Source organism: Carcharodon carcharias, chromosome 10 (genome assembly GCF_017639515.1).
Source record: "Carcharodon carcharias isolate sCarCar2 chromosome 10, sCarCar2.pri, whole genome shotgun sequence".
NCBI lineage: Eukaryota > Metazoa > Chordata > Chondrichthyes > Lamniformes > Lamnidae > Carcharodon > Carcharodon carcharias.
In genome coordinates this window covers 55973155-55998613 of record NC_054476.1, presented here as the reverse complement: position 1 = coordinate 55998613, position 25459 = coordinate 55973155, and the positions used below count along the sequence as shown (strand labels likewise).

At 47.6% G+C, this 25459-nt stretch overlaps 1 protein-coding gene and 1 non-coding gene across 3 annotated transcripts in view; one reads left to right on the top strand and one right to left on the bottom strand.

Moving 5' to 3' along the window:
• Nucleotides 1-2434: 2434 nt before the first annotated feature.
• LOC121283626 overlaps nucleotides 2435-25459 on the bottom strand; it is an 86256-nt gene continuing 63231 nt past the window's right edge. For both annotated transcript variants that reach the window (XM_041198402.1, XM_041198403.1), the window contains 2 exons: nucleotides 6131-6315; nucleotides 2435-3440 (listed from right to left, as the gene is read on the bottom strand). In XM_041198402.1, the coding sequence (XP_041054336.1) occupies nucleotides 2592-3440; nucleotides 6131-6315 (1034 nt within the window). In that variant the 3' untranslated portion in view covers nucleotides 2435-2591. The remainder of the gene's footprint in view (nucleotides 3441-6130; nucleotides 6316-25459) is intronic.
• On the top strand, nucleotides 18404-18510 carry LOC121283664. The gene has a single exon (XR_005944313.1). It is a non-coding gene; the product is annotated as a U6 spliceosomal RNA (small nuclear RNA).

Genomic DNA, 25459 nt, shown 5'->3' with positions numbered 1-25459 from the left:
GTGTCCACCGACCGAAATAACGTGTGAGCATCTTCATGATTTTGCGTCCTATCGGGTTGGGTGCATGCCCGCACGCCGATCTAAAAATTCTGCCCCATGTGTCTGATGCCCTTGTCCTCATAGATGGACATGGATTTGGAAGGTGCTGTCAAAGTGGCCTTGGTGAGTTCTTGCAGTGCATCTTGTAGATGGTACAGACTGCTGACGTTGTGCATCGGTGGTGGGGGGAGTGAATGTTTGTGGATGGGGTACCAGTCAAGTGAGCTGCTTTGCCCAGGACGGTGTCAAGCTTCTTGAGTGTTGTTGGAGCTGCACTCATCTGGGCAAGTGGAGAGTATTCAATCACACTCCTGACTTGTGCCTTGTAGATGGTGCACAGGCTTTGGGGAGTCAAGAGGTGAGTTATTCGCTGCAGGAATCTGAGCCTCTGACCTGCTATTGTAGCCACGGCATTTATATGGTTAGACCAGTTCAATTTCTTGTCAATAGTAACCCCCTGGATGTTGATGTTGGGGTTTCAGTGATGGTAATGCCATTGAATGTCAAGGGGTGGTGGTTAGATTCTCTCCTGCTGGAGATTGTCATTGCCTGGCACTTGTGTGGCGTGAATATTACTTGTCACTTTTCAGGCCAAGTCTGGATATTGTCCAGGTCTTGCGGAATTAGGACACAAAGTGCTTCAGTATCTGAGGAGTTGTGAATGGTGCTGAACATTGTGCAATCATCAGCGAACTTCCCCCATTCTGACCTTATGATGGAGGGAAGGTCATTGATGAAGCAGCAAAGATTTTTAGGCCTGGAGAACTACCCTGAGGAACTCCTGCAGTGATGTCCTGGGAATGAGATGATTGACCACCAACAATCACAACCATCTTCCTTTGTGCAAGGTATGACTCCAACCAGTGGAGAGTTTTCCCCTGATTCCCATTGACTCCAGTTTTGCTAGGGCTCTTTGATGCCACACCCAGTCAAATGCTGCTTTGATGTCAAGGGCAGTCACTCTCATTTCACCTCTGGTGTTCAGCTCTTTTGTCCATGTTTGAACCAAGGCTGTAATGAGGTCAGGAGCTCAGTGAACCTGGCAGAACCCAAACTGAGCGTCAATGAGCAGGCTATTGCTAAGCAAGTGCTGCTTGATAGCACTCTTGATGATCCCTTTCATCACTTTACTGATGATCGAGAGTAGGCTGATGGTGCCGTAATTGGCTGGGTTGGATTTGTCCTGCTTTTTGTGTGCAGGACACCCCTGGGCAATTTTCCATATTGCCAGGTAAATACCAGTGTTGTAGCTGTACTAGAACAGCTTGGCAAGGGGGCGTGGCTAGTTCTAGAGCACAAGTCTACAGTACTATTGCTGGGATGTTGTCAGAGCCCATAGCCTTTGCAGTATCCAGTGCCTTCAACCGTTTCTGGATATCATGTGGAGTGAATGGAATTGACTGAAGACTGGGGAGTGAGTCACCCACTCACAAGGTGAACTGGAATACAATGCAGTGGTGAGTGGATTTGTCTGGCTTGTTGCTCTTCAGTCATGGAGCAGTTGCTTTAAAAATTGTCTTACATAAATCGGAGTTGTATTGTGATGCCATACAATTTTGTACTGACGATTTCAGAGGCACAACAATACCAGGGTAGGAGTATAACTGGATTAAGGCCAACAGTTTGATTCAAATTGCACTAAGGTTCTGTGACCAACTCTTATTAGGCTTGCATTGCTTGGACTTTGTTATAGCTGCAGTACATTGCAAAATTCAGAGATATTACAACCTTATGTAAGCAAAGATCTGCACTCCAATTTGTATATTCCAGTGAGTTCTATTTTTCTACAAATTAGTGCTTGAGCTCACATTCAGAACTCCTATATTCCTGAGCACAATGTGATGCCTACCTTGTAACTTTGGCTTGTGAACTATGCATCATACTCCATAAGTATCAGCCTGGAACCGGAATCTGTATTTTAATAGGACCCCAACATGCTGAGACCAGGGAATTAGCTACAAGCCAGTTATCTGTAATAACATAAATGCAAAATACTGCAGATGCTGGACATCTGAAATAAAAACAGAAAATGCTGAAAAAACTCAGCAGGTCTGACAGCATCTGTGGAGGGAGAAACAGATTTAACATTTCAAGTCTGTATGCCCCTTTAGAAGGGTCATACGGACACCAAACGCTAACTCTGTTTCTTCCTCTACAGATGTTGTCAAATCTGCTAAGTTTTTCCAGTATTTTCTGTTTTGATATCTGTTGTAACATGTTGTATTTCAATGCTGCAGCTACTTCATTTTATCTCTAGCTTTAATGTTGCCTTATATTTAATACAAAGAAACCGCTTACTTATATAGTTATCAATTTGGAAAACCAGCAAAACAAAACGAATTTAATACAGAAAGCAAAACGTTAAACTTTTTGAAGGGTTATAAAAATGTACACAAATGGTTCAGGAAGAAAATTGTTTGTCCTGGTTTTGTATTTCAAACAACATATTCAAGCCAAGTAAACTTTTTCTGGCAGTTTCTAATTTTTAACTGGTGGAGATACTGAGGGAAATCTTAAGGCATTTATTTGTATAGGCTATGAAAGCCTTTAAACTAAGTCCAAGCCATCTTTCGGGACAGTGCCTGTTTAAAACACTCAGGGTTTGTGTTCCCAGGCCTCAATGACTTCTCAAGAGTTACCAGGAGATTCTGGTGGCATTCCTTGATATTGAGTGGGTACTTGGCTTTCACAAATTCATATGCAGTCATGAGCTGCATGTTCTGCTTCTGCATGAGGTACTGTATGATACAGGTTGGTGCCAGGGAATACCCATCCCGGCAGTGAATCAGGACACGTTTTTGTTTCTCAGTTGATGCATTGATGCACTCATTAATGTCTTCAAAGCATCGTTGTTTCAAAGGGAAAACATCATCATTTGAAAAGTCATTGATGTCGACCTTGAGACGAGACCAGCTGTGCTTAACGTTCCTGGAGCAGGTACATGGAATTAGACACATATTGAACTCTCCAGGGAGGTTGCTCATATCGATAATGCTGTCTATATTGTTCTTGCACAGGATACGTCCACTGTAGGCAGCATTGAGATTCCCTACATAAATGTAATCGGTTACCTTGGCAATGACTGGTTCAGAGTACTGCAGCTGCTCAGGAATGCTCCGCTTGCAATCTTTCGGACTGTCTATTTTGTTTATGGACTTGCGGCGGTGATTCTTGAGTTTTTTGGACCCAGACCTTGAAGGCGGGTTGGAATCAGATTCTGAGCTGCTATTCCAAGGGGGTGAAAATAATGAGAACCTGCTGGATGATTTAGTTTTAGCCAACGTTTCATTGGAACTCGATAAATTTGATGTAGACGTGTTTGATCCAGAAGCACAAAAGAGAGAGGCTCTCTCCAGAGAACCAGTGCTGCTGGAAGCCCTGGTGGTGTCAGCCTTGACCACCTGAAAGAGTTATGATAAAATCATTAGGAAAAAGATCAACATAAGAAAATTTCCTTGAAATTAAAGGAATCTCAAAATTGTCTTAAAATGGTGCATTGGGAGAATTTGAATTTTGTTTGACATTGAGCCCCTTAGTGATTTGATATCTAAATCATATTTTACATTCTGTGCTTTGTTCATTCATGCTTTTTGGTGCATTATTAAGTCTCTAAATAGTTAAATTTCAACAAGCTAGCCAGTAGCTCTAAAACAATGGTCATTAGGATTACAAGCATGTGGACACTACTTTATGTATGCATTCAGCAGTCAGATTTTTAAAAAAGGCAGTCTTTACTGATGTTTATCTTTTTTTGTTTGGGATGAACAGCAATGTGCTATCTCGTCTTAGTGACACTGCACATGTTACATAATGCAAAGCCTTTACAAAGAAAGACGAGGATTACCAAATATGCTTTTACAAAGGTAAAACTCCTTGAAAGCACAGTTAGTTTATATGACACTTGCTATAAAAATGATCAGGCAACACAAAACGGTGACTTTTCCACAGAATAGCTTTTAAAAATGAGTTAGGAGCAGAGGGGGCACTGTAATAAGCCTTCTTACTCTTAATCATGATCTGTTAACCCACGGCTCACTGCTAATTGTAGGGTATCAGGTGAGGACAGGATTGGAGTTGCGATGCCACTCGCCCACCCCTGACATTCCTGATGTCCTGACAGACATCTGGAAAATTGTCATTGGGGTGAAGTGCCTAGGGGCTGCCAGAGACTATGGGGCTGGATTCCAGTATGATTAACAGTTCTCAGAAAAGGAAGGACTGAAAATGATTATAAACTGGAGAACAAGGAATTAAGAACATAAAAAATAGGAACAGGAGCAGACCATTTGGCCCATTGAGCCTGCACTGCCACTCAATAAGATCATGGCTGATCTTCTTGTTTTTGATTTCCACATTCCCATCTAACCCTGATAACTTTTGATTCCCTTGCCTAACAAGAGTCTATCTACCTTTGCCTTAAAAATATTCAATGACCCCATCTCCATCACCTTCTAAGGCAGAGAGTTCCAAAGTTGCACAACCCTCCGAGAAAATTTTTTTTTTCTCACCTCTGTCCTAAAAGGGTGACCCCTAATTTTAAAACAGTGCCCCCTAATTCTGGGCTCATGCACAAGAGGAAACATCCTTTCGATGTCTACCTTGTCAAGGCCATTTGGGATCTTGTATGCTTCAATCAAACCACCCCTCACTCTTCCAAACTCCAGTGGAAACAATCCCAGTCTGTCCAACCTTTCCTCAAGACAAACCATTCAGTCCAGGTATCAATCTAGTACACCTCCTTTGAACCGCCTCCAATGTTTTTACATCCTTCCTTAAATAAGGAGACCAAAACTGCATACAGTATTCAAGGTGCGGTCTCAACAATGCCCTATATAACTGAAGCATAACATCCTTACTTTTATGTTCAATCCCTCTCATAATAAAGTAAAGCATTCCATTAGGCTTCTTAATTACTTGCTGTACCTCCATACTAACATTTTGTGACTCATGTGCCAGAACACCTAGATCCCTCTGCACCTCAGAATTATGCAGCCGTTCTCCATTTAAGTAACACTCTGCTTTTTAGTTCTTCCTGCCAAAGTGAACAATTTCACATTTCCCCACATTAAATACCATTTGCCAGGTATTTGCCCATTCAATCAACCTATCTATATCCATCTGTGACCTCATGTCCTCTTCACAACGTACTTTCCTACCTATCGTTGTGTCATCTGGAAATTTAGCTACCACGTCTTCACTCCCTTCATCTAAGTCATTGATGTAAATCATAAAAAATTGAGGCCCTGTGGGACTCCACTTGTCACATCTTGCCAATTAGATAAAAACCCATGTATGCATAGTCTCTGCTTTCTGCAAGCCAGCCAATCTTCTACCAATACTAATATGTTGCCCCCTACACCATGTGCTTTTATCTTCCATAATAATCTTTCCATAACAATCTAGAAATGCCTTCTGGAAATCCAAGTACAGTATGTCTACAGGTTCTCCTTTATCCGCTGTGCATGTTACTCCTTCAAAAACTCCAATAAATTGGCTAAATATGATTTTCCTTTCACAAAACCATGCTGACTCTTCCCAATTGCCTTGAGCTCTTCTACGTGCCCAGCTATAACCTCCTTAATGATCTAATTAAAGAGAACAGTTAGTACAAATCTTCTTTGAACCTCAATTGTTTAAAACAATGACCTATGACCTTGTCAGGCAAATTTGTTTGACATTGTGAACAAGATGATTAATGCGTATACAGTTCAAATGACAGGATCGATGAAGTGCGCAGCGGTTGGTTGCTTGTGTAGTACTTTCTTCCTGCTAGGCTTAGGAATATTTCTATTTCATCTAATTGATTTCAACAGCATTAAAACATTAACAAATAATAAAGGTAAAAAAGATATTACAATCCCTATTCCTCAACTTCTTTACCTATTCTCCTCCTCCCCTCAATGACACTGATTTCTGGTGATTTGCAATCCCAAAGATGTTGCTCCCCTCCCTCCAGCCCACCCAGTGCCTCATCAAAATAGCCAACTTCTCAAGAGTCTGGACTCCATTATACCTGATATTCAGTTTCAATGATTGCTGTTCTCACCGAATGTAAAAGATACCCCATTGTGGATTATATTATTGCTTATACCTGAGATTTCAGGCTGCTTTTAAAATCCTGGGATTCCAAAGCTGCATATCTCCCATTGCCATCGGATGAGACAGACAAACAGAGTGGCCTGTGGGATCGAACAGGGAGCTTCGGGGTAGATGTCATGGTTATGTGCTTGTAGTCTGGTCGATCACTTCTGCTCAGAACCAAGTTTGGGCAAGAGCCTAAGAAACAGAAGAGAAAATTAACTGGTTTATATTCAAGGAAAGTATTTTTGACAAGAAATCTACTCACCACTTCAGGAGTTTCTTCTAAATACCCTATTTGATTTCTTGGTGACTATTTTATATTGATGGCCGCTTGTCTAGTGTTTCCCACTAATGGGAAACATTCTCCTTATGATTATTCTGTCAAAAACTTTCAAAATTTAAAGGCCTCCATTATGTCACAACTCTGATTTCCCATTACAAGTGAAAGGAGATTCGCTGGTGTTCATCCTTTCCTGACATATAATCTTACAGTATCAGCAGGCCAACTGGTTATGGAGGAATCATCATAGTCAATATTGGAAGTATTGTGAACTGTGAGGAGGGTGATGATAAGACTTCAAAGAGGACATCGACAGGCTAGTGGACTGGGTGGATACGTGGCAGGTGAAACTTAATGAAGATAAGTGTGAAGTGACAAAAATACTAATTAGGTCTTATCATTACATTTGGCAGGACCTGAGGGAAATCCATTTTTCCATATCCCAACTGCAAAATGCATCTCACCAATCTATCCACTTCTGCCTTAAAAATATTCAAAGGCACTACTTCACTACCATTTGAAGAAGGGAGTTCCAAAGACTCGTGATCCTCTGAGTGAAAACATTTCACTTCATCTCTGTTCCAAATGGGTGACCCATTTATGCCTACTTTCTGCTTCCTGTTAGCCAGCCAATCTTCTATCCATGCCAATATGTTACCCCCTATACCATGAGTATTTGTTTTCTGCAATAACCTTTGATGTGTGGTACTTTATGAAATGCCTTCTGGAAATCTAAGCACAGCACATTCACCAGTTCCCCTTTATCCACAGCATGTTACTTCCTCAAAGAACTCCAATAAGTTGATTAAACATGATTTCCCTTTTACAAAACCATGCTGACTCTGCCTGATGACCTTGGGCTTATCCAAGTGCCCTGCAATAATTTCTTTAATAATATCTTCTACATTTTCCCTACAATAGATGTAAACTAACTGGCCTGTAGTTTTCTGTTTTTTGTCTCCCTCCCTTTTTGAATAATGGAGTTACATTTGCTATCTTCCAATCTAATGGGACCTTCCCCGAATCTAGGGAGTTTTGAAAAATTAAAGCTAATGCATCAACTATCTCACTAGCCACTTCTCATAAGACCCTAGGATGAAGTCTAACAGGACCCGGGCTCTTGTCAGCCCGCAGCTCCAACAATTTACTCAGTACCACTTCTCTGGTGAATATAATTTTCCTGATTTCCTTCCTTACTTCCATTTCCTGGTTTAAAGCTGCTTCTGGGATATTACTTTTATCCTCTATAGAGAAAACTGATGCAAAATACCTGTTCAATTAATCTGCCCTTTCCTTGTTTTCCATTATTAATTCTCCAGACTCACTTTCTATAGGACAAATGCTCACTTTGTTAACTCATTTCTTTTTTCAAATGTTTATAAAAACTCTTACTCTCTGTTTTTATATTTCTGGCTAGCTTTCTCTCACACTCTAATTTTTCCATCTTTATTAATCTCTTAGTCATCCTTTGCTGTTCCTTATATTCCTGACCTGCCACATGTCTTTGCACAATTATATACTTTTTCTTTAGGTTTGATACTATCTTTAACCTTTCTAGTTAACCATGGGTAATGTGCCTGCCCCTTGGACTTTTTCTTACTCGTTGGAATGTATCTATTCTATTTATTCTGACATATCCCCTTAAATATTAGCCACTGCACCTCTATTGATCCATCCCTTAACCTAATTTGACAAATCACTTTAGCCAGCTCAGTTTTCATGCCCTCATAATTGCCATTATTTAAGTTTAAAAACATAGTCTTAGAACCACTCTCTCTCCCTCAAACTAATGTAAAATTCAATCATATCATTGTCTCTGATACCTAGGGGCACCTTCACTAAGAGATCATTAATTACTCCCATCTAATTGCACAGTACCAGGTCTAGTATGACCTGCTCTCTGGTTGGCTCCAGAACATGCTGTTCTAAGAAACTAGCCTGGAAACATTCAGTGTACTCCTCATCTAGGCTACCTTTGTCCATCTGACTTTTCCAGTCTATATGTAAATTAAAATCTCCCATGATTTTCACTGTGCCTTTCTGACAAGATGAAGAGGAAGAAAGAGTAGGGCTGGGCATTTTGAGGAGCAAAGTAGGGAAATTCAAAGCAACAATTACTATAATAATATCAATAGAAAAAGTTCAGAAAGACTTAGGGCTGTAATGGAGATGAGTGAGAGAGAACTTGGAAACCGGAGAAAACATTGGCTATCAATGTACTCAGATATAGTAAAACACATCTTGAGCTTACCAATAATCAGGAATAAACTGCCTTCTGGAGCTCCAATTACTGCAGTTACGCAAATTGTGACAACTAGGCAACGTTTTGAAAATAAATGCATTGTTTCCTTTTTATAGTGAAAATATGGACATTTTAAACTCACTGCCACAAGCTCTATGGTGCCCACTTTTCAGGGACTCCCCTTTCACTTTAAGAACCATGTTTATTACAATAACAAAGTTCCTGGCTAAACATTAACATGAGGACTGCTGTGTGTCTCAGAATAAAACGGCAAAATGATCAGAATCAAATGTGGCCCTTTACTTTCGAGTACTTCTCCATAGCTCTGTCAACAAGATAAATAGTCCTTATCTGCAACCTGTAGCCTGATTGGCTGACCTCAGAACCTATCTATTAATCGTGCTACTTTGTGTTTTCGCAAATAAAAGATTTGATACTGCTACCCAATGAATGGAAACAGAGGAAGAAATTCACAATGAGGAGAAGGAAAGGACAGAGAGGGTGAGGGAGACATGCACACCGAAAGGGAGAGGGAAGGAAAGAAACAGGTTAAGACAAAGAGAGAAAAAAGCACAGCTGAGATGGAGAAGAAGGAGGGGACAAGCGGACAAATGTACAAAATGAAGGAAGAAGAAGCAGTTAGTGAGAGGGAGGAAAATACATGGAACAGAAAAAGATGGAAGGATTGGCCCAGGAACAAAAAGCGATGAGAGGGAGAGAGAGATAAGAGGGAGAGGGGAGTTGAGAGCCAGGCCATGTAAAAGAGCAAAGGAGAGAGAGAGAGAGAGAGACAATGCAGCTTAAATCAGTAAACGAGTGGAATTCGTCCATGCTCAGCATCACAGTGTATCAACATTCTGGGTGAGTCTGGTGCCATATTTTTCCCTCCAAGTCAGTTGTTGTTGTTAGTGTTGAATCAAGAGATTAAGAGAGGATGGGGGTGGGGGGGGGGGAATGGAGTGTAGCTAATCACCTCCATGGGAATGGAGCTAATCAGCAGAGAGATATTTCTCTTAAGGCTTCAGAATCTAATTAGGAAATCTTGGATTATGCTATCAGTAACAAGCAGAAAAAGAGAAGGTACATCAATAGTAAAAATTGAAGCATTTGTAATAAACTGCCTGAGCCTAAGGTTGTTAGAGCAGCAAGAAACTGTGATGCAACAAGAATTCCAGAAATATGACTAATCACAGAAGATTGAAAAGAACTGGACATATAAGAGGATTAAACATTGTAAAAGGATTGAGTAGACAGAAAAGGGGCCAGAAACCACCACGGCAAACTCAGCCCTGTCAACCCTACAAATTCCTCCTAACATCTGGGGGCTTGTGCCAAAATTGGGAGAGCTGTTCCACAGGCTAGTCAAACAACAGCCTGACATAGTCATTCATTACAAACAATGTCTCAGACACCACCATCACCACCCTTGGGTATGACCTGTCCAACTGGCAGGACAGACCAAGCAGAAGTGGTGGCACAGTGGTATATAGTCGGGAGGGAGTTGCCCTGGGAGTCCACAACATCGACCCTGGACCTCATGAAGTCTCATGGCATCAGGTCAAACATCGGCAAGGAAACCTCCTGCTTATTACGACGTGCCGCCCTTCCTCAGTCAATGAATCAGTACTCATCCATGTTGAACACCACTTGGAGGAAGCATTGAGGGGGACAAGGGCACAAGGTGTATGCTGGGTGGGGGACTTCAATGTCCATCACCAAGAGTGGCTCAGTAGCACCATTATTGACCGAACTTGCCGAGCCCTAAAGGACATAGCTGCTAGACTGGGTCTGCGGCAGGTGGTGAGGGAACCAATAAAAGGGAAAAACATACTTGACCTCATCCTCACCAACCTGGCTGCAGCCGATACATCTGTCCATGACAGTATTGGTAGGACTGGCCACTGGACTGGACTGAAGTCCCATTTTCACATTGAGGATATCTTCCATCTTGTTGTGTGGCACTACCACCATGCTAAGTAGGATAGATTTTGAACAGTTTTAGCAGACTGGGCAACCATGAGGCACCTTGGGTCATCAGCAATAACAGAATTGTACTCAACCACCTTGTGGCCTGCCATATCCCCCACTCTATTATTACCACCAAGCCAGGTGATGAGCCCGGGTTCAATGAGGAGTACAGAAGGGCATGGCAAGAGCAGCACCAGGCATACTTAAAAATGAGGTGTCAAACTGGTGAAGCTACAACACAGGATTATTTGCATGCTAAACAGCAATGCAGCAAGCGATAGACAGAGCTAAGCAATTCAACCAATGGATCGGATCTAAGCTCTGCGGTCCTGCCACATCCTGTCTACAATTTAACAATTCTGTGATTCTTTGAATGGTAGTGGACAATTAAATAACTCACTGAAGGAGGAAGTTCCACAAATATCCCCATCCTCAATGATGGGGGAGCCCAGCAATTCAGTGCAAAAGATAAGGCTGAAGCAGTTGCAACAGTCCTCAGCCAGAAGTGCCGAGTGGATGATCCATCTTGGTCTCCTCTGGAGGTCCCCAGCTTCACAGATGCCAGTCTTCAGCCAATTTGATTAATTTCATGTGATATTAAGGAACGGCTTAAGGCACTAGATACTGCAAAGGCTATGGGCCCTGACAATGATCAGGCAATAGAACTGAAGCTTTGTGCTCCAGAATTTGCCGGGCTCCAAGCCAAGCTGTTCCAGTACAACTACAACACTGGCATCTACCCAGCAATGTAGAAAATTGCCCAAGTATGTCCTGCACACAAACAGCAGGACAAATCCAACCCATCCAATTGCCCTCTCATCAGTCTAGTCTTGATCACCAGTAAAGTAATGGAAGGGGTCATCGACAGTGCTATCGGACTTGCTCAGCAATAACCTGCTCACGTACGGTTAGTTTGGGTTTCACCAGGGTCACCCAGTTCCAGATTAAAGCTTTGGTTCAAACATGAAGAAAAGAGTCAAACTTCAGAAATGAAGTGAGAGTAACTTCCCTTGACATCAAGGCAGCATTTAACCGAGTGTGGTATCAGGGAGCCCGAGCAAAACTGGTGTCAATGGGAATCAGGGAAAAACTCTCTAATGGTTGGAGTCATACTTAGCACAAAGGAAGATGGTTGTGATTGTTGGAGGTCAATCATCTCAGTTCTAGAACATCACTGCAGGAGTTCCTTAGGATAGTGCCCCAGGCCCAACAATCTTCAGCTGTTGCATCAATGGTCTTCCTTCCATCACAAGGTCAGAAATGAGGATGTTTGCTGATGACTGTACAATGTTCAGCACTATTCGCGACTCCTCAGATATTGAAGCATTCCATGTCCAAATGCAGCAAGACCTAGACAATATCCAGGCTTGGGCTGACAAGTGGCAAGTAACATTCATGCCACATAAGTGCCAGGCAATGACCATTTCCAACAAGAGAGAATCTAACCATCACCCCTTGACATTCAATGGCATTGCCATTGCTGAATCCCCCACTATAAACATCCTGGGAGTTACCACTGACAGAAACTGAATTGGACTAGCCATATAAATACTGTGGCTACAAGAGCAGGTTAGAGGCCAGGAATCCTGTGATGAATTCTCACCTCCTGACTCCCCACAGCCTGTGCACCATCTACATAGCACAAGTCAGTGTTGTGATGGAATACTCTCCATTTGCCTGAATGAGTGCAACAACACTAAAGAAGCCTGACACCATCCCATAAGCAGCCCAGCATTTACTAACAGTAGAGCCTCATTTCCATTGGCTGGCCAACTGCCCACCCAAAGCAGCCCGCTTGATTGGCACCCCACCTACAAACATTCATTCCTTCCACCACCGACACACAGCAGCAGCAGTGTGTACCATCTACAAAATGCACTGCAAGAATTCACCAAGCCTCCTTATACAGCAGCTTCAAACCTACAACTACTATCATCTAAACAGATGAGGGCAACAGACACATGGAAATGCACGGAAGTTTCCTTTCAAGCCAATCACCATCCTGACTTGGAAATATATCACCGTTCCTTAACTGTCGCTGGATCAAAATCCTGGAACTCCCTTCCTAAAAGTACTGTAGGTGTACCTACACCACATGGGCTGCAGAGGTTCAAGAAGGCAGCTCACCGCCACCTTCTCAAGGGCAATTAGAGATGAGCAATAAATGCTGGCATAGCCAGCGATGCCCACATTCCATGAATGAATAAAAAAAATCAATTGTTCATCAGACAGGAAACATTTGTCTACGTTTGTGAAAAATGAGCATTAACACTTCTGCAGCCATTTCACAATATGCCAGATCCTCCTTTCCATTGGATTGAGGAAGAAGTAAACGTTTGAGGAAGAATTTTACCTATTGTGCAAGAAGCCAGTGGGATGTTCAGGCTGGTTTCCTGGGATCCCCCATAGCCAGCCCAGCATTTCCTAACAGCAGAGCCTCATTTCCATTGGCTAGCCAACTGCCCACCCAAAGCAGACATAAGGAGGAAGCTGGCTGATTGTCAACAATTGAAGATCAGCCAGCCTAGTGGCTGCTTGCTGGCACTAGGGTGAGTCACAGCCTGGGAAGTGGACAAGCTGCTTAAAGTTGAATTTGAACAAAAGGAGAGGACTTGCATTTACATAGCGCCTATCATGACCTCATGACATCCCAAAGTCAATGACGTATCTTTGAAGTGTAGTTACTGTTGCAATTGTTAGGACCAGTCCGCAGGCAAGGTCCCCAAATTGTTATGATCCTGGGTGAGGGGGGCTGAACTGACCCCCCTTCTTTATTCAAACACCTCGGTTGGTTGTAACAAGTTTAACTTAAATAGGATCCCTTCTCTTGTGGATACTTTTTCCCAGTCCAAATGTACTTATGTTTTAGAAGGAGCCAATTTAACCAGGTTTCCTTGAGTCAAAGAAAGAGTGAGTTTATTAGTTGCTAAAAACCCTGAGAAAAACTAATAAAAGCACAACAAACATGCACACAGATCAGAAATGAGAAGTGGAGTTCAAAATAAAAGTTAAACAAGAAATACGAATCAGTCTCTGGCTTGTCCATGAGGAGTAGATGGAGAAACATTGCAGCTGTTAAGTTGGGTGAGAGTTGACTTTGGCAGTTGAGCCAGTTGGTTTGGAGACATTTGGTTCTGAAGGTTAGCTGAAGGAGCTGTCCTGTTTCCTTTTTGACTGCGGCTTTGCTGATTTGTGACTTGCCTCCAGCAACAGAGAAATACTATTTTTTTTACCTGCAAGCTGCAGGGATGCCTAGTTGATGTTCTTCAGCTGTGACCTTCAAAGCACACAATAGCACACAAGAACTAGAACATCAGAACTAGCACACACAGATCAGGTTTGCAGTTGGCTTTTTAACCCCTTTTCTTGTGTATTCCTGGAAGGGAAAAACAAACATGTCTTTTGCCCAGAATCTGCTTTCTTTCAACTCAGATCATTTCCACATTCTGAGATGTAACTCAACAGGAGATTGTTTCTGCTGAGATGGTAATCAGTCTGCATTGTATCCACAACCACAGGAGATTATTGTTCAGGTTTTTGCATTGCATCTCTTGCTTTGAAGTGTCTCTGTTTGAAGTAGACCTTCACACCTTTTTAGATGCAACATTCCATTCTCTCTGCACTAGTCGGTCAAGTGTAATTCACATAGGAATTTTATAGAAAGTGGTTGCTTTACATTCTCAGCCAACTTTTGCTTGTAGGTCTCTTTTTTTTTAAACAAATAAAATTCTTCCTTAGAAAAGTCTAATATGCCCAGAGGTAATTCGGGCTGTGATCCACTTCATGACACAATCTTGGGGCAATCTATGGAAATGCAGCTGTCAATCTACACATAGCAAGCTTCCAGACAGGAACAAATAATCTGATTTAGTAATATTGATTGAGGAATAAATACTGACAAGGAGAATTCCCCTGCTCTTCTTCAATTACTGTCATGGGATGTTTCTGACCAACTGAGAGGGCATATGGTACCTCAGTATCACATCTCATTCCAGCGATGGCACTTCCTAGAGCACTTCAGAAATTAACAGAGTTGCAGACACTGAACAGAATTACACAGACATTACTGAGTACTATAATGACTGCAATGAAGTGTCAACCTGGATTATTATGCTCAAGTCTCTGGAGTAGAGCTTGAATGCATGACCTTCTGATTAAGTGGTGAAAGTGCTACCACTGAGTTAAGGCTGATGGCCATCTTTTAAGGCTTACCTTTGAGGTCTGTCACCTCTTCCCAACAGGTTTGACTGAGCACAAGGTGAGCAACTTGTTCTGTACACTGCCCCGGATCTTATGTACATCTTAGAAAACGAATTAGCCTATGTAAACGGGGTTCTGTCTGAGTCAGATGGATGCCTCAGCTATTAACAAAGGGCAGAATTTTCCATCCCTGTTGGGGTTGGGCATCATGGTGGGCATGAGTGGACCATATGGCTTGAAGGTCAAAAATCTATTTCGCGATCTTGTGAAACCAGTATGTGATCACCGCTTCAACTGTCAATGGGGGGCCATGTTTCCCGCCGCTGAATATCAGGAACATCATTTTAATACATCTGCTTATCATTATAAGCCCTGCTCACCAAAATTATCCCCCCACGCTGGATCATCCGGACATGTCAACGTGATTGCATGCCAATCTGTTTTCACAACAGCATTTATAATGCGTGCACCTGGCGAGCTGCACTTTGAGGGGAACTCGGAGGTGAGTGCACAGTAACATTGTGCAGCGCTTGCCAAGGTCACCTGCTGGACTTCAAGGCTGAAGCGCCGTGCATTCAGGCGAGGGCACAGGCAAGTCACTTTTTTCTGGCTTGCTGACAGTACGGTGCTGAGCAAGGGCTGCACTGCATCTGAGGTGAGTTGGGAGGGGGGGTAAGGCTGCACACTGTGAGGTGAGTTGTGGGGGGCAAGGCAGCCCAGTCTGATGGTAGTGCACAAACATACGTGGAAGGGGCCATAGAGGGGGGAGGTGAGGAAAGCGGCCACGCATTAGTGAAACCCTATATAAAGTGACCATTCCTCCGCAGCTGAAACAGTTCTGGTGCAGCCACATTGACATGCTTGGGGTCAGACCTCTAACTTATCTGCCCACTCAAACAATGCATAGGCCTGAAAGTGTCACCAAATGCTCCAGAGCTTTTCACCCCCTCGGGCACAGACTGCAATTTTAGTGGACTGCAAAACAATTGGATGAGTGGGCACGTTGTACAATTTCTTTGTGAAAGCTGGCCATGGAGCAGTCACTGGGCAAGACGTTCACAGCCACTTGCAATATCAACATTCAGGTTTGGTCCAGTCTCCCCCATTACTCAAGCTAACTCAGCGCACTAAATTCTGGCCATCCAATTGGTGATCAACACTCTCTGGGATGCGTTAAGCAGCCTTCAGATTTAACCAAGACAGTCTTAGTACACCAATGCTAACACATGCGTCTCTCTCTTTCATCCTGCAGGAGGAGTACATCGGGAGCATGGAGCCTGGTGACCTAGCTGTATGCCTCATGGCTTACAGGGAGCAGAGATGAAGGAGAAGAGAGTGACGGAGGTGCCTGGCTGGATATTGGCAGGAGCAGCTCCCTCAAGAAGACAGGATGGCTGGGGCTCCCACACACACTGCTGAAGAGCCACAGTGAGCCGTCACTGGTCGGTGCCTAGCTAGACGCCACCTTTCCTTCCTGCGGATGACCGAAAACTAGTGTCACCAAAGACTGCGCAAGTCCAGGGAACTGGTCGGTCACATCTGCCACCTGCTGTAGTATTTGGCGCCACAGGGACATTGAGGGCATCCACTGTCAGTGGCCAAGAAAGTGACTTTGGTGCTCAATTTTTACGGCAGTTGTTCCTTTCAGGGCAACACGGGTGGCTTCTGTGGGATATCACAAGCCTCCACTTACAAATGCATCCATGAGGTCATGGACACCATCTTCGCAAAGGCACACAACTGTGTGCATTTTGCCTGGGATCAGAAAAGCCAGGAAGTAAGAGTGGTGGGATTTGCCCAGATCTCAGCTTTCCCACAGGTGCAGGGTGCCATCGACTGCACTCACATGGCACTCAGATCTCTGTGGCAACAAGCGGTCAACAACATCAACTGCAAGGGCTTCCATTCACTGAATGTGCAGCTGGTGTGTGACCATCACAAATGCATCCTACAAGTCTGCACACAGTTCCCAGGGAGTGTGCACAACTCCTACATTCTCAGTAGGTCTCAGACTCTTGACGTTTTCCAGAGTCCAGAGAGGCTGCAGGTTTGGCTCCTCGGGGACAAGGGCTACTTACAGAGGACATGGCTGATGACACCTGTGCGGTGGCCTCAGACTGCAGCGGAGCGAAGGTACAGTGAGGCTCATGTTGCAACTCGCACTTTGGTGAAGCAAACCATTGGATTGCTGAAAATGAGGTTCTGGTTCCTGGTCCGGTCTGGTGTAGCCCTGCAACACAATCCACAGAAGGTGTCACGTATCATCGTCACCTGCTGTGCCCTTCATACTCTAGTGCTGCAATGGGGAGAGGAATGGCTGAGGAGGAGCTGCACGTCTCCTCTGATGAGGAGGATGTCAATGGGGATGAGGGTGAGGAGGTCCTTGAAGGTGATGATGACAGGAATGAGGCCAGATGCAGCGTGCTTGGTAGGCCCTCATAGCTGCTAGATTTGTGGAGGATGATGACGATATGCAGTGAGGAGACACCATGGATCCTCACATTGCATCTGAGAACGTTTGACTCCTGTCTGTCTGATAGCAGCATACATAACCTCTGTGGTAAGGCCCCTGTCATGGAGAGGCAGCAGATGCCTATAGTCCCAATGTTCCATGAGGATGATGACAACAATCAATGAGGACTCTCCACAGATCCTCACATAGCTTATGTGAATGTCTAACTCCTGTCTGGCTGATGACACCTCGCTTGTGCTCTGTGAACAGGGTCATATCATGGAGATGCAATGGGGAAACTTTAACTTCACCAGATCATATGTCATCCTTCATGAGCTGAACCCTTCAAGAGCAAACAGTCACCACACACCGATGCTGTTGAGATGGGGGGCCAGCTGTACCTCATAGTGCTGAAAGCACACAGAAAGAATGACAGAACTCTATGCCGCTGACCCAGGACCTTCTGGCAGCAATGATAAGCCCAATCGATGTGCAGGCATGACTGGTGTGTTCAGTGACTGGGATGGTGCAATATCAGCGTGCTGGGAAGGTTGTACAACCCAGAACAGAAGAAAAGTAAAAATTGGGGAATAAGAATACTGGTCTGAACTGGTTTTGTATGCCTTAAAATGGAGCACCAATAAAAACTGGGAAATAAGAGTACTGGTCTGAACTGTTTTCTCCTTGTGAGAAAACACAGGCAAGAGGCCCTGGACTGAGGCAGCTGCCTTTATCTTGTGCAGGGACCAAGGTCTCACATCTGAGTGAAACGGACACTGCTCATCAGGACAAGGAGCCATGGACAAGGAGACATTCTTGGGAGTTTATTTACAGTATTCAACATCATGTACAAGTGATTAACACCTGTGGCCAGACAGTGCAACTACATCTTCTTACCTCTTGGCCTAAATAGCCAAGTGGTTATGGTACTGGGTTTATAACCCCAAGATCAAGAGTTCAAATCTCACAATGGCAAACAACGTAACTTCATCTGAAACAGATGGAAACGGGTTTGTACTCAAAAGAGTTACATTATCGGCCTAAATAGCCAAGTGGTTATGGTACTGGGTTTGTAACCCCAAGATCAAGAGTTCAAATCTCACAATGGCAAACTATGAAACAATGTAAGTACATAATTTTTGTGCTCGCTTCGGCAGCACATATACTAAAATTGGAACGATACAGAGAAGATTAGCATGGCCCCTGCGCAAGGATGACACGCAAATTCGTGAAGCGTTCCATATTTTTTTGGGCTTGGCCTAAATAGCCAAGTGGTTATGGTACTGGGTTTGTAACCCCAAGATCAAGAGTTCAAATCTCATAATGGCAAACTATGAAACAATGTAACTTCATCTGAAAAAACAGATGGAAACGGGTTTGTACTCAAAAGAGTTACAATGCAGAGTGGTGATGAACAGATGTTTAGGCTTGGCCTAAATAGCCAAGTGGTTATGGTACTGGGTTTGTAACCCCAAGATCAAGAGTTCAAATCTCACAATGGCAAACTATGAAACAATGTAATTTCATCTGAAACAGATGGAAACGTGCTTGTACTCAAAAGAGTTACATCTTCTTACCTCTTGGCCTAAATAGCCAAGTGGCTATGGTACTGGGTTTATAACCCCAAGATCAAGAGTTCAAATCTCACAATGGCAAACAACGTAACTTCATCTGAAACAGATGGAAACGGGTTTGTACTCAAAAGAGTTACATTATTGGCCTAAATAGCCAAGTGGTTATGGTACTACCTCTTGGCCTAAATAGCCAAGTGGTTATGGTACTGGGTTTATAACCCCAAGATCAAGAGTTCATTTTCCTAACGATCTCGTGGAGGTAATTGTGGATTCAGTTGGTTTCCTGGTACTGAGGAGAGAAGGTGTGTGGTGTTGGTGTTGCTGCTCCTCAGTGTTTCAACTGTTTCTGCTGCTGCCTTTGGGGTTGTTGCTTCTGCTGTGTGCTTCTGCTGCTGCTCCTCCAGTGCTGCTGCTGCTGCCTTGCCCCTGTGCTGCTAAAGGAGAGAGAGGGAGAGAAGAGAACAGTTGCTACTGTTGCTACAGGACAGGAAGGCCAGGAGGCCAGGACTGAGTTAAAAAAAACAACATCCTAGGTGGGTGTCTGAACTGTGTATTTTTGTTTAAGGTGGGGGCAATTAAGGACTGTGTTTTTGTAGGGGGAGGCAAGAAGACTGCTAGAGGAGTTGGGGAAGGAAGAGCGGGAGGGTGTGTGTGTGTGCTGAAACCATCTTTCTGCCACCCCTCCCCCCAACCCAGCCCTTTTCCCAGTAAGGCCAGCAATAGCTGGTGAAGACATCGCCTCCCCCTGCCTGAAGAACATCAGGCCCCCACCCACCGTCCATCCACCATCGAGGACACCCACCAGGACATTTACCTCTTTCCCTCCTGTGCCTCCCTGTCTTTTACTCCTCTCCCTCCTCTCCTCTCCTGCCTAAAAGAGGGGAGGTTGTTTCTACCTCTCTCCCCCACCCCCTTTCCTCCCTATATTTCTAAAAAAAAAAAATAAAAAGAAAAAAACAAAATGGCCAATCTTTCCCGGGGTGGGCGTGGCTCTGGCCCTAAGGCCAATTCACCATCACCTGTGGCCGGGCCCTCGAGGGCTAATGTGGAGGCGGTTTTGTCACCGGTGGCAGGGCCTCAAAAAAAGAAAACTTATGCGGGGGTGGTTGCTTCTGCGGCTCCAGCTGCTCCCGCTGCCCTGTCACCTTTCCGCCTCCTGACCAGGGCCCTTGGGGTAAAGAGCTATGCTCACCCTGAAATGACAATAGAGGCCTGCGTAAAGGCTATGGCTGGGGTCGTCGGCCCCTCAGCCATTGTCGCAGCCTCTAAAATGTATGGGAAGGCCATATTCTTCTTGAGGTCCGAGCGGGCGGTGCACCTCGCCCTGCAAAAAGGACTCACTGTGGGCGGGACTTTTCTGGCGGTGGACCCCCTTGAGGCCACCGCCCAGAGAATTATTATTTCGAACATCCCGCCTTTTCTATCCAGTGAGCTCCTCCTCCCCCACCTTAATAAATTGGGGGAGGTCAGGTCGGGGGTTGCACCAATCCCGCTCGGCCTCAAAGACTCGGCCCTCCGCCATGTGTACTCCTTCCGGCGCCAGGTATTTGTCCGCTTGGCCCAGGAGGAGTGCCTGGAGGGGGCCTTCGTTGTCAATTTTGAGGGGACCGCCTATCGGGTCTTCTGGACCGTGGAGGGCGTGCGGTGCCATGTTTGTAAGGAGGCGGGGCATGTGAGGAAGAACTGCCCCGCCTCCAAGGCTATGAGCCCCACCCAAGCGGCCACGGCTGGCACCGCCCCTCCTCCCCCCGCCACCACTCCATCTCCCTCCCCGCAAGGGGAAGCGACGCCGGCGGCCACTGCCATCTCGGCTGCCGGTGAGGCGGGGGGAGAGCCACCACGCCGTAAGAAGGCGCAGAGGAAGACCCGCAACCTGGAGGCGGCCCCTGAAACGCCCCAAAACCCCCAAACACCTGCAAGCACCGGCTCGGGGGAAAAGACAACATCCGGCCCCGGCGTCGTGTCCGCGTGTGCTCCCGGGCCCGTGGGTGCTAAGGCGCCGAGTGCTGGGCCCGGCGTCGTCCCTGCGCGTGCTCCCGGGGCCGGCGGGGAAGGGACGCGGGACCCCGAGCCGGGGTATCTAACACCCAAAAGCCAGAGGGTGGAGTGTCCGGGAGGGCTGGACAAGGAGGAGGGGGCCTCGGAAATGGAGGTCTCCCTAGCCCCCAGCCTGACCCGGAAGAGACGTCACGCTTCGGAGGAGGAGGTGGGTGATGCCCAAACTGAAGAAGTTGGGTGTGTCCCTTCCCCCGATGAAGAGGTGGTGGCGTCTCCACCAAGTAAAATCTCGCCCTGTCCTCTGGGGGAACTCAAAACCCCTGCACCGACTCCCACCACTATTACCCCTGTCAACCTGCTGCAGTCCCCTGAACAGGGCCCCTCGGGGGTCACTGAAGGCACCTCCCTTGAGGTGGTGCCCGACTCAGAGACCCTCGATACCCCCGAGGTACCTTCTGGCTCATCGGGGGACTGCAACTTTCAAAATTTAAAAAATGTCAACGGGTCATTGGGTGGCGGCGAAAAGGAAGGCCTTCCCGCTCCCTCCCAAACCTTCGCACCGGGCGTCCTAGTTTTAGGTCAGGAGCTTGTCCTGAGCTCCCCGGACGACCCGGTGCCGGGAGGAGAGCGGGCATCAGAACTGCTGCTGCCCTCTGACCCAAAACGTTTAGAGGAGACCAGAGAGGACCCCTCTGGCCTTGATCCTGGGGGTGGGATCGAGGTACAGGTGGGGCCAGCTGGCAGCTCCGAATCAGCCCCCGTACTCAATGCGGGGGAGGGGTCGGAAGCTGGAGGCGACGACCTGGAGGAGGACGGGGTGTCCGTGGTGAGCGCTGGAGATTACGCTGAGTCGCTCTCAAGCGAGGCGGTGGATCCCCTGGTGCCCTCCACTGACTCCCCCCTCATCCCCCCAAGGGAACTCCGGGACTTTTTGGCGAGTCATCGCGGTCGCCGAGACAGGGTTCAGTTGGCCTTGGACCGGTGGCATTCTTTTCCGCTGGTGTTCTGGTCCACTCGCGAGGCTCTCAAGTCTCCTGAGTTGGATAGGAACGCGCGGCGGAGGGTCCAAACGTTTCTCGCTGGGCTCCTGAAGGAGAGGAAGGACTAAAAAGTCCTCTTCTTCTTTTTAATGACTTAAGGTGAAGATTTGATGTACCTTTGACAATGAAGACGACTATAGCCAGCCTCAACATCCGCGGCAGCAGGGCCGCACAGCGCAGGTTCCAGAACTTCTCGGTCCTCAGGGACGGGAAGTATGCGTTGTGCTTCCTGCAAGAAACCCATACCGTTCCGGGAGACGAAGCCACGTGGCTCCTGGAGTGGCGAGGGGGGGTCTACATGAGTCACCTAGCCTCCAATTCTGGCGGGGTGGCTATCTTGTTGGCCCCGCATTTTCAGCCGGAGATCTTGGGGGTCAAGGAGCCAGTGCCAGGCCGGTTGCTGCACCTGACTGTGCGTCTGGGGGGGGCGGTGCTTCACTTTGTGAATGTGTACGCTCCCCTGGGCACGCAGCAGCAAGCGAGCTTCTTTGAAGAAGTGTCCACTCATCTCGGCTCCATCGACGCTGGCGAGTGCATCGTCCTCGGGGGGGATTTCAATTGCACCCTCGGGGTCCGGGACCGTCACGGTACCCCGCACTGCACGCGAGGTGTGAGTAAGTTGCGGGACCTGGTCAGGTCCTTCGACTTAGTGGACGTCTGGCGAAATCTCCATCCTGACTCCAGCGTGTTCACCTTTGTGTCACCTGGAGTCGGAGCGTCCAGACTCGACCGCCTTTACGTTTCGAAGGCGTACGTGTCCTGCGTTCCGGCTGCTTCTATACAGCAGGTTCCGTGCACGGACCACCGTCTGGTGTGGGCGGAGCTCACTTCGTTCTGCGCTCGGACGGGGTCCGCGTACTGGCATTTTAATAACCTGTTGTTGGAAGACCAGCGGTTCCTGGACTCGTTCCGTCGCTTCTGGGCCGGCTGGAGAAGGAAGCGGGGAGGCTTCCCCTCCTTGAGGCTATGGTGGGACGTGGGCAAGACTCACGTCCGAGTTTTCTGTCAAGAGTACGCGAAGGGGTCGACAAAGAGACGCAAATCCAGGGTCGAGGAGTTGGAGAAGGAGGTGCTCGACCTGGAGGCACGTCTCCGTCAGCCCGACGCGGACCCGGCCCTGCGGTCGGTGTACGATGAGAGGAAGGGCGCGCTGCGGGACCTGCAACTGGTCGGGTCTCGGGGCGCGTTCGTGAGGTCGCGGATCTGTTTCCTTAAGGAGATGGACCGTGGCTCTCCCTTCTTCTACTCACTGGAAAAAAGGCACGGGGTCCGTAAGCAGCTCTTTACGCTGCTGGCCGACGACGGATCCCTTGTCTCGGATCCGGAGGGCATCAGGGCCATTGCCCGAGATTACTACACTGCCCTGTTCTCTCCAGATCCGTCCAGTGAGGAAGCTTGCAGAGTTTTGTGGGAGGACCTGCCTCAGGTCGGCCCGGAGTGCGCCGGAAAGCTCGACTCCCCTATAAGTCTGGGGGAGCTGACCGGCGCACTCGACGGTCTTTCTAGGGGTAAAACCCCGGGACTAGACGGGCTGACCGTGGAGTTCTTCAGGGCGTTCTGGGACGTCTTGGGGAGCGACTTCGCGGGGGTCCTGGGGGAGAGCATTGCTACCGGGGAGATGCCCCTTTCGTGGCGCAGGGCCGTGATTGCCCTGCTGCCGAAGAAGGGGGATCTCCGCCTTCTTAAAAACTGGCGCCCGGTCTCCCTCCTCAGCACGGACTACAAAATCTTCGCCCGAGCCATGTCTTCTCGGCTCGGCACCGTGCTGGACCACATGATCCACCCTGACCAGTCCTACACCGTCCCGGACCGAACCATTTATGATAACATCCATCTGGTCCGGGACATCATCCACCATTCCCAGAGGGCTGGTCTGTCGAGCGCCTTCCTGTCTCTCGATCAGGAGAAGGCGTTCGACAGGGTGGATCACGAATACTTACTCGGAACTCTGCGAGCTTTCGGGTTCGGGACGCATTTTGTCGCCCGGATCCGACTTCTGTACACTGCCGCGGAGTGTCTAGTGAAGGTTAACGGGTCCCTGACGGCGCCCCTTCGCTTTGGGAGAGGGGTACGTCAGGGCTGCCCCCTGTCTGGCCAGTTGTATTCTATTTGCGTGGAGCCTTTCCTGCGCCTCTTGCGGAGGAGGTTGTCGGGATTGGTTCTGCGCGGGCCGGGCATCGGGGTGGTCCTTTCGGCTTACGCCGATGACGTGCTCCTTATGTTTAGTGACCCGGCTGACCTGCGGAGGATGCGCGAGTGCCAGGAGGTCTACTCTGCCGCTTCTTCTGCCAGGATCAACTGGGGTAAGTGTTCTGGACTCCTGGTCGGTCAGTGGCAGATGGATCCCCTACCCGAGGAGCTCAGGCCTTTCACCTGGAGCAGGACCAGCCTCCTCTACCTGGGGGTCCATCTCTGCCCCGCTGAGGAATCCTGGCCGGCAAACTGGCAGGAACTGGAGACGAAAGTCACCGCTCGCCTGCGGCGCTGGACAGGACTGCTCCGAGTGCTATCTTACCGAGGTCGAGTTCTGGTCATAAACCAGCTGATCGCCGCCATGTTGTGGTATCGGCTGGTCACTTTGACCCCTCCCCCGGACTTTGTCACAAGAATCCAGAGATTGTTAGTCGACTTCTTCTGGGACAAAAGATTGCACTGGGTCGCTGCCGAGGTTCTGAGTCTCCCGCTTAGGGAGGGTGGTCAGGCGCTAGTGTGCCTACGCACACAGGTGGCGACTTTCCGCCTTCAGACCCTGCAGCGATACCTCTACGTCGAGCCTCCTCCTAGATGGTGTGCCCTGATGACGTATTTCCTCCGTCAGGTGCACGGCCTGAATTATGACGTGCAGCTCCTGTTTATAGAACAGCTGGGCCTCGGTGGCTCCTTGCAGGCGTTGCCCGTCTTTTACCAGGACCTGATCAAAGTCTGGAAAGTGGTCGCCTCGCAACGCAGCTCTCCCCCGTCAGGAGTAGCGGCTATCGTCAGAGAGCCGCTGCTCAGGAATCCGCCCCTCCGTCCTTTTCAGTGGTTGGCGGAGAGGAGGGCTGTGGCCGCAGGGGTGACCAGAATCGGGGACGTGCTGGGTGGCGGAGGACTGGGCTGGATGCTCCCGCAGGAGTTGGCGCGACGCGCGTCTGTGAGTGTCCAGGTCGCAGCCGATGCCATCCAAGACCTGAGAACGGTCGTGCTCGGACCCGACGTTATTTTGGGTCTTGAGGCGGCCCAGGTGCGCGGTGGTCTTCCGTCTGAGCGTTCCCCTGTTCGGACGGAATTCCACATTGGCCCCAAGCCCCGAACCCTCCCTCGGGTGCTGGTGCCCCGCAATATGAGCCGCCTCGGGGACATGACCTCTGTGCCTTTTGGCACGGCAAAGAGGAGCTTTTTGTACGGACTGCTGCTGCACACCTTCCATTTTCTCGCCCTTGTCCGTCGACCGGACACGCCCTGGCGTGCCTTGTTGCCGTCCGGCGGCGGAAGCCCCCGATGGGAGGCCCTCTACGGAGGTGTCCTCCCCCTTTCTATCGGAGACCTGGGTTGGAGGGTGTTGCATGCAGCAGTCCCTTATAATAAGAGGATGCATTGGTTCGC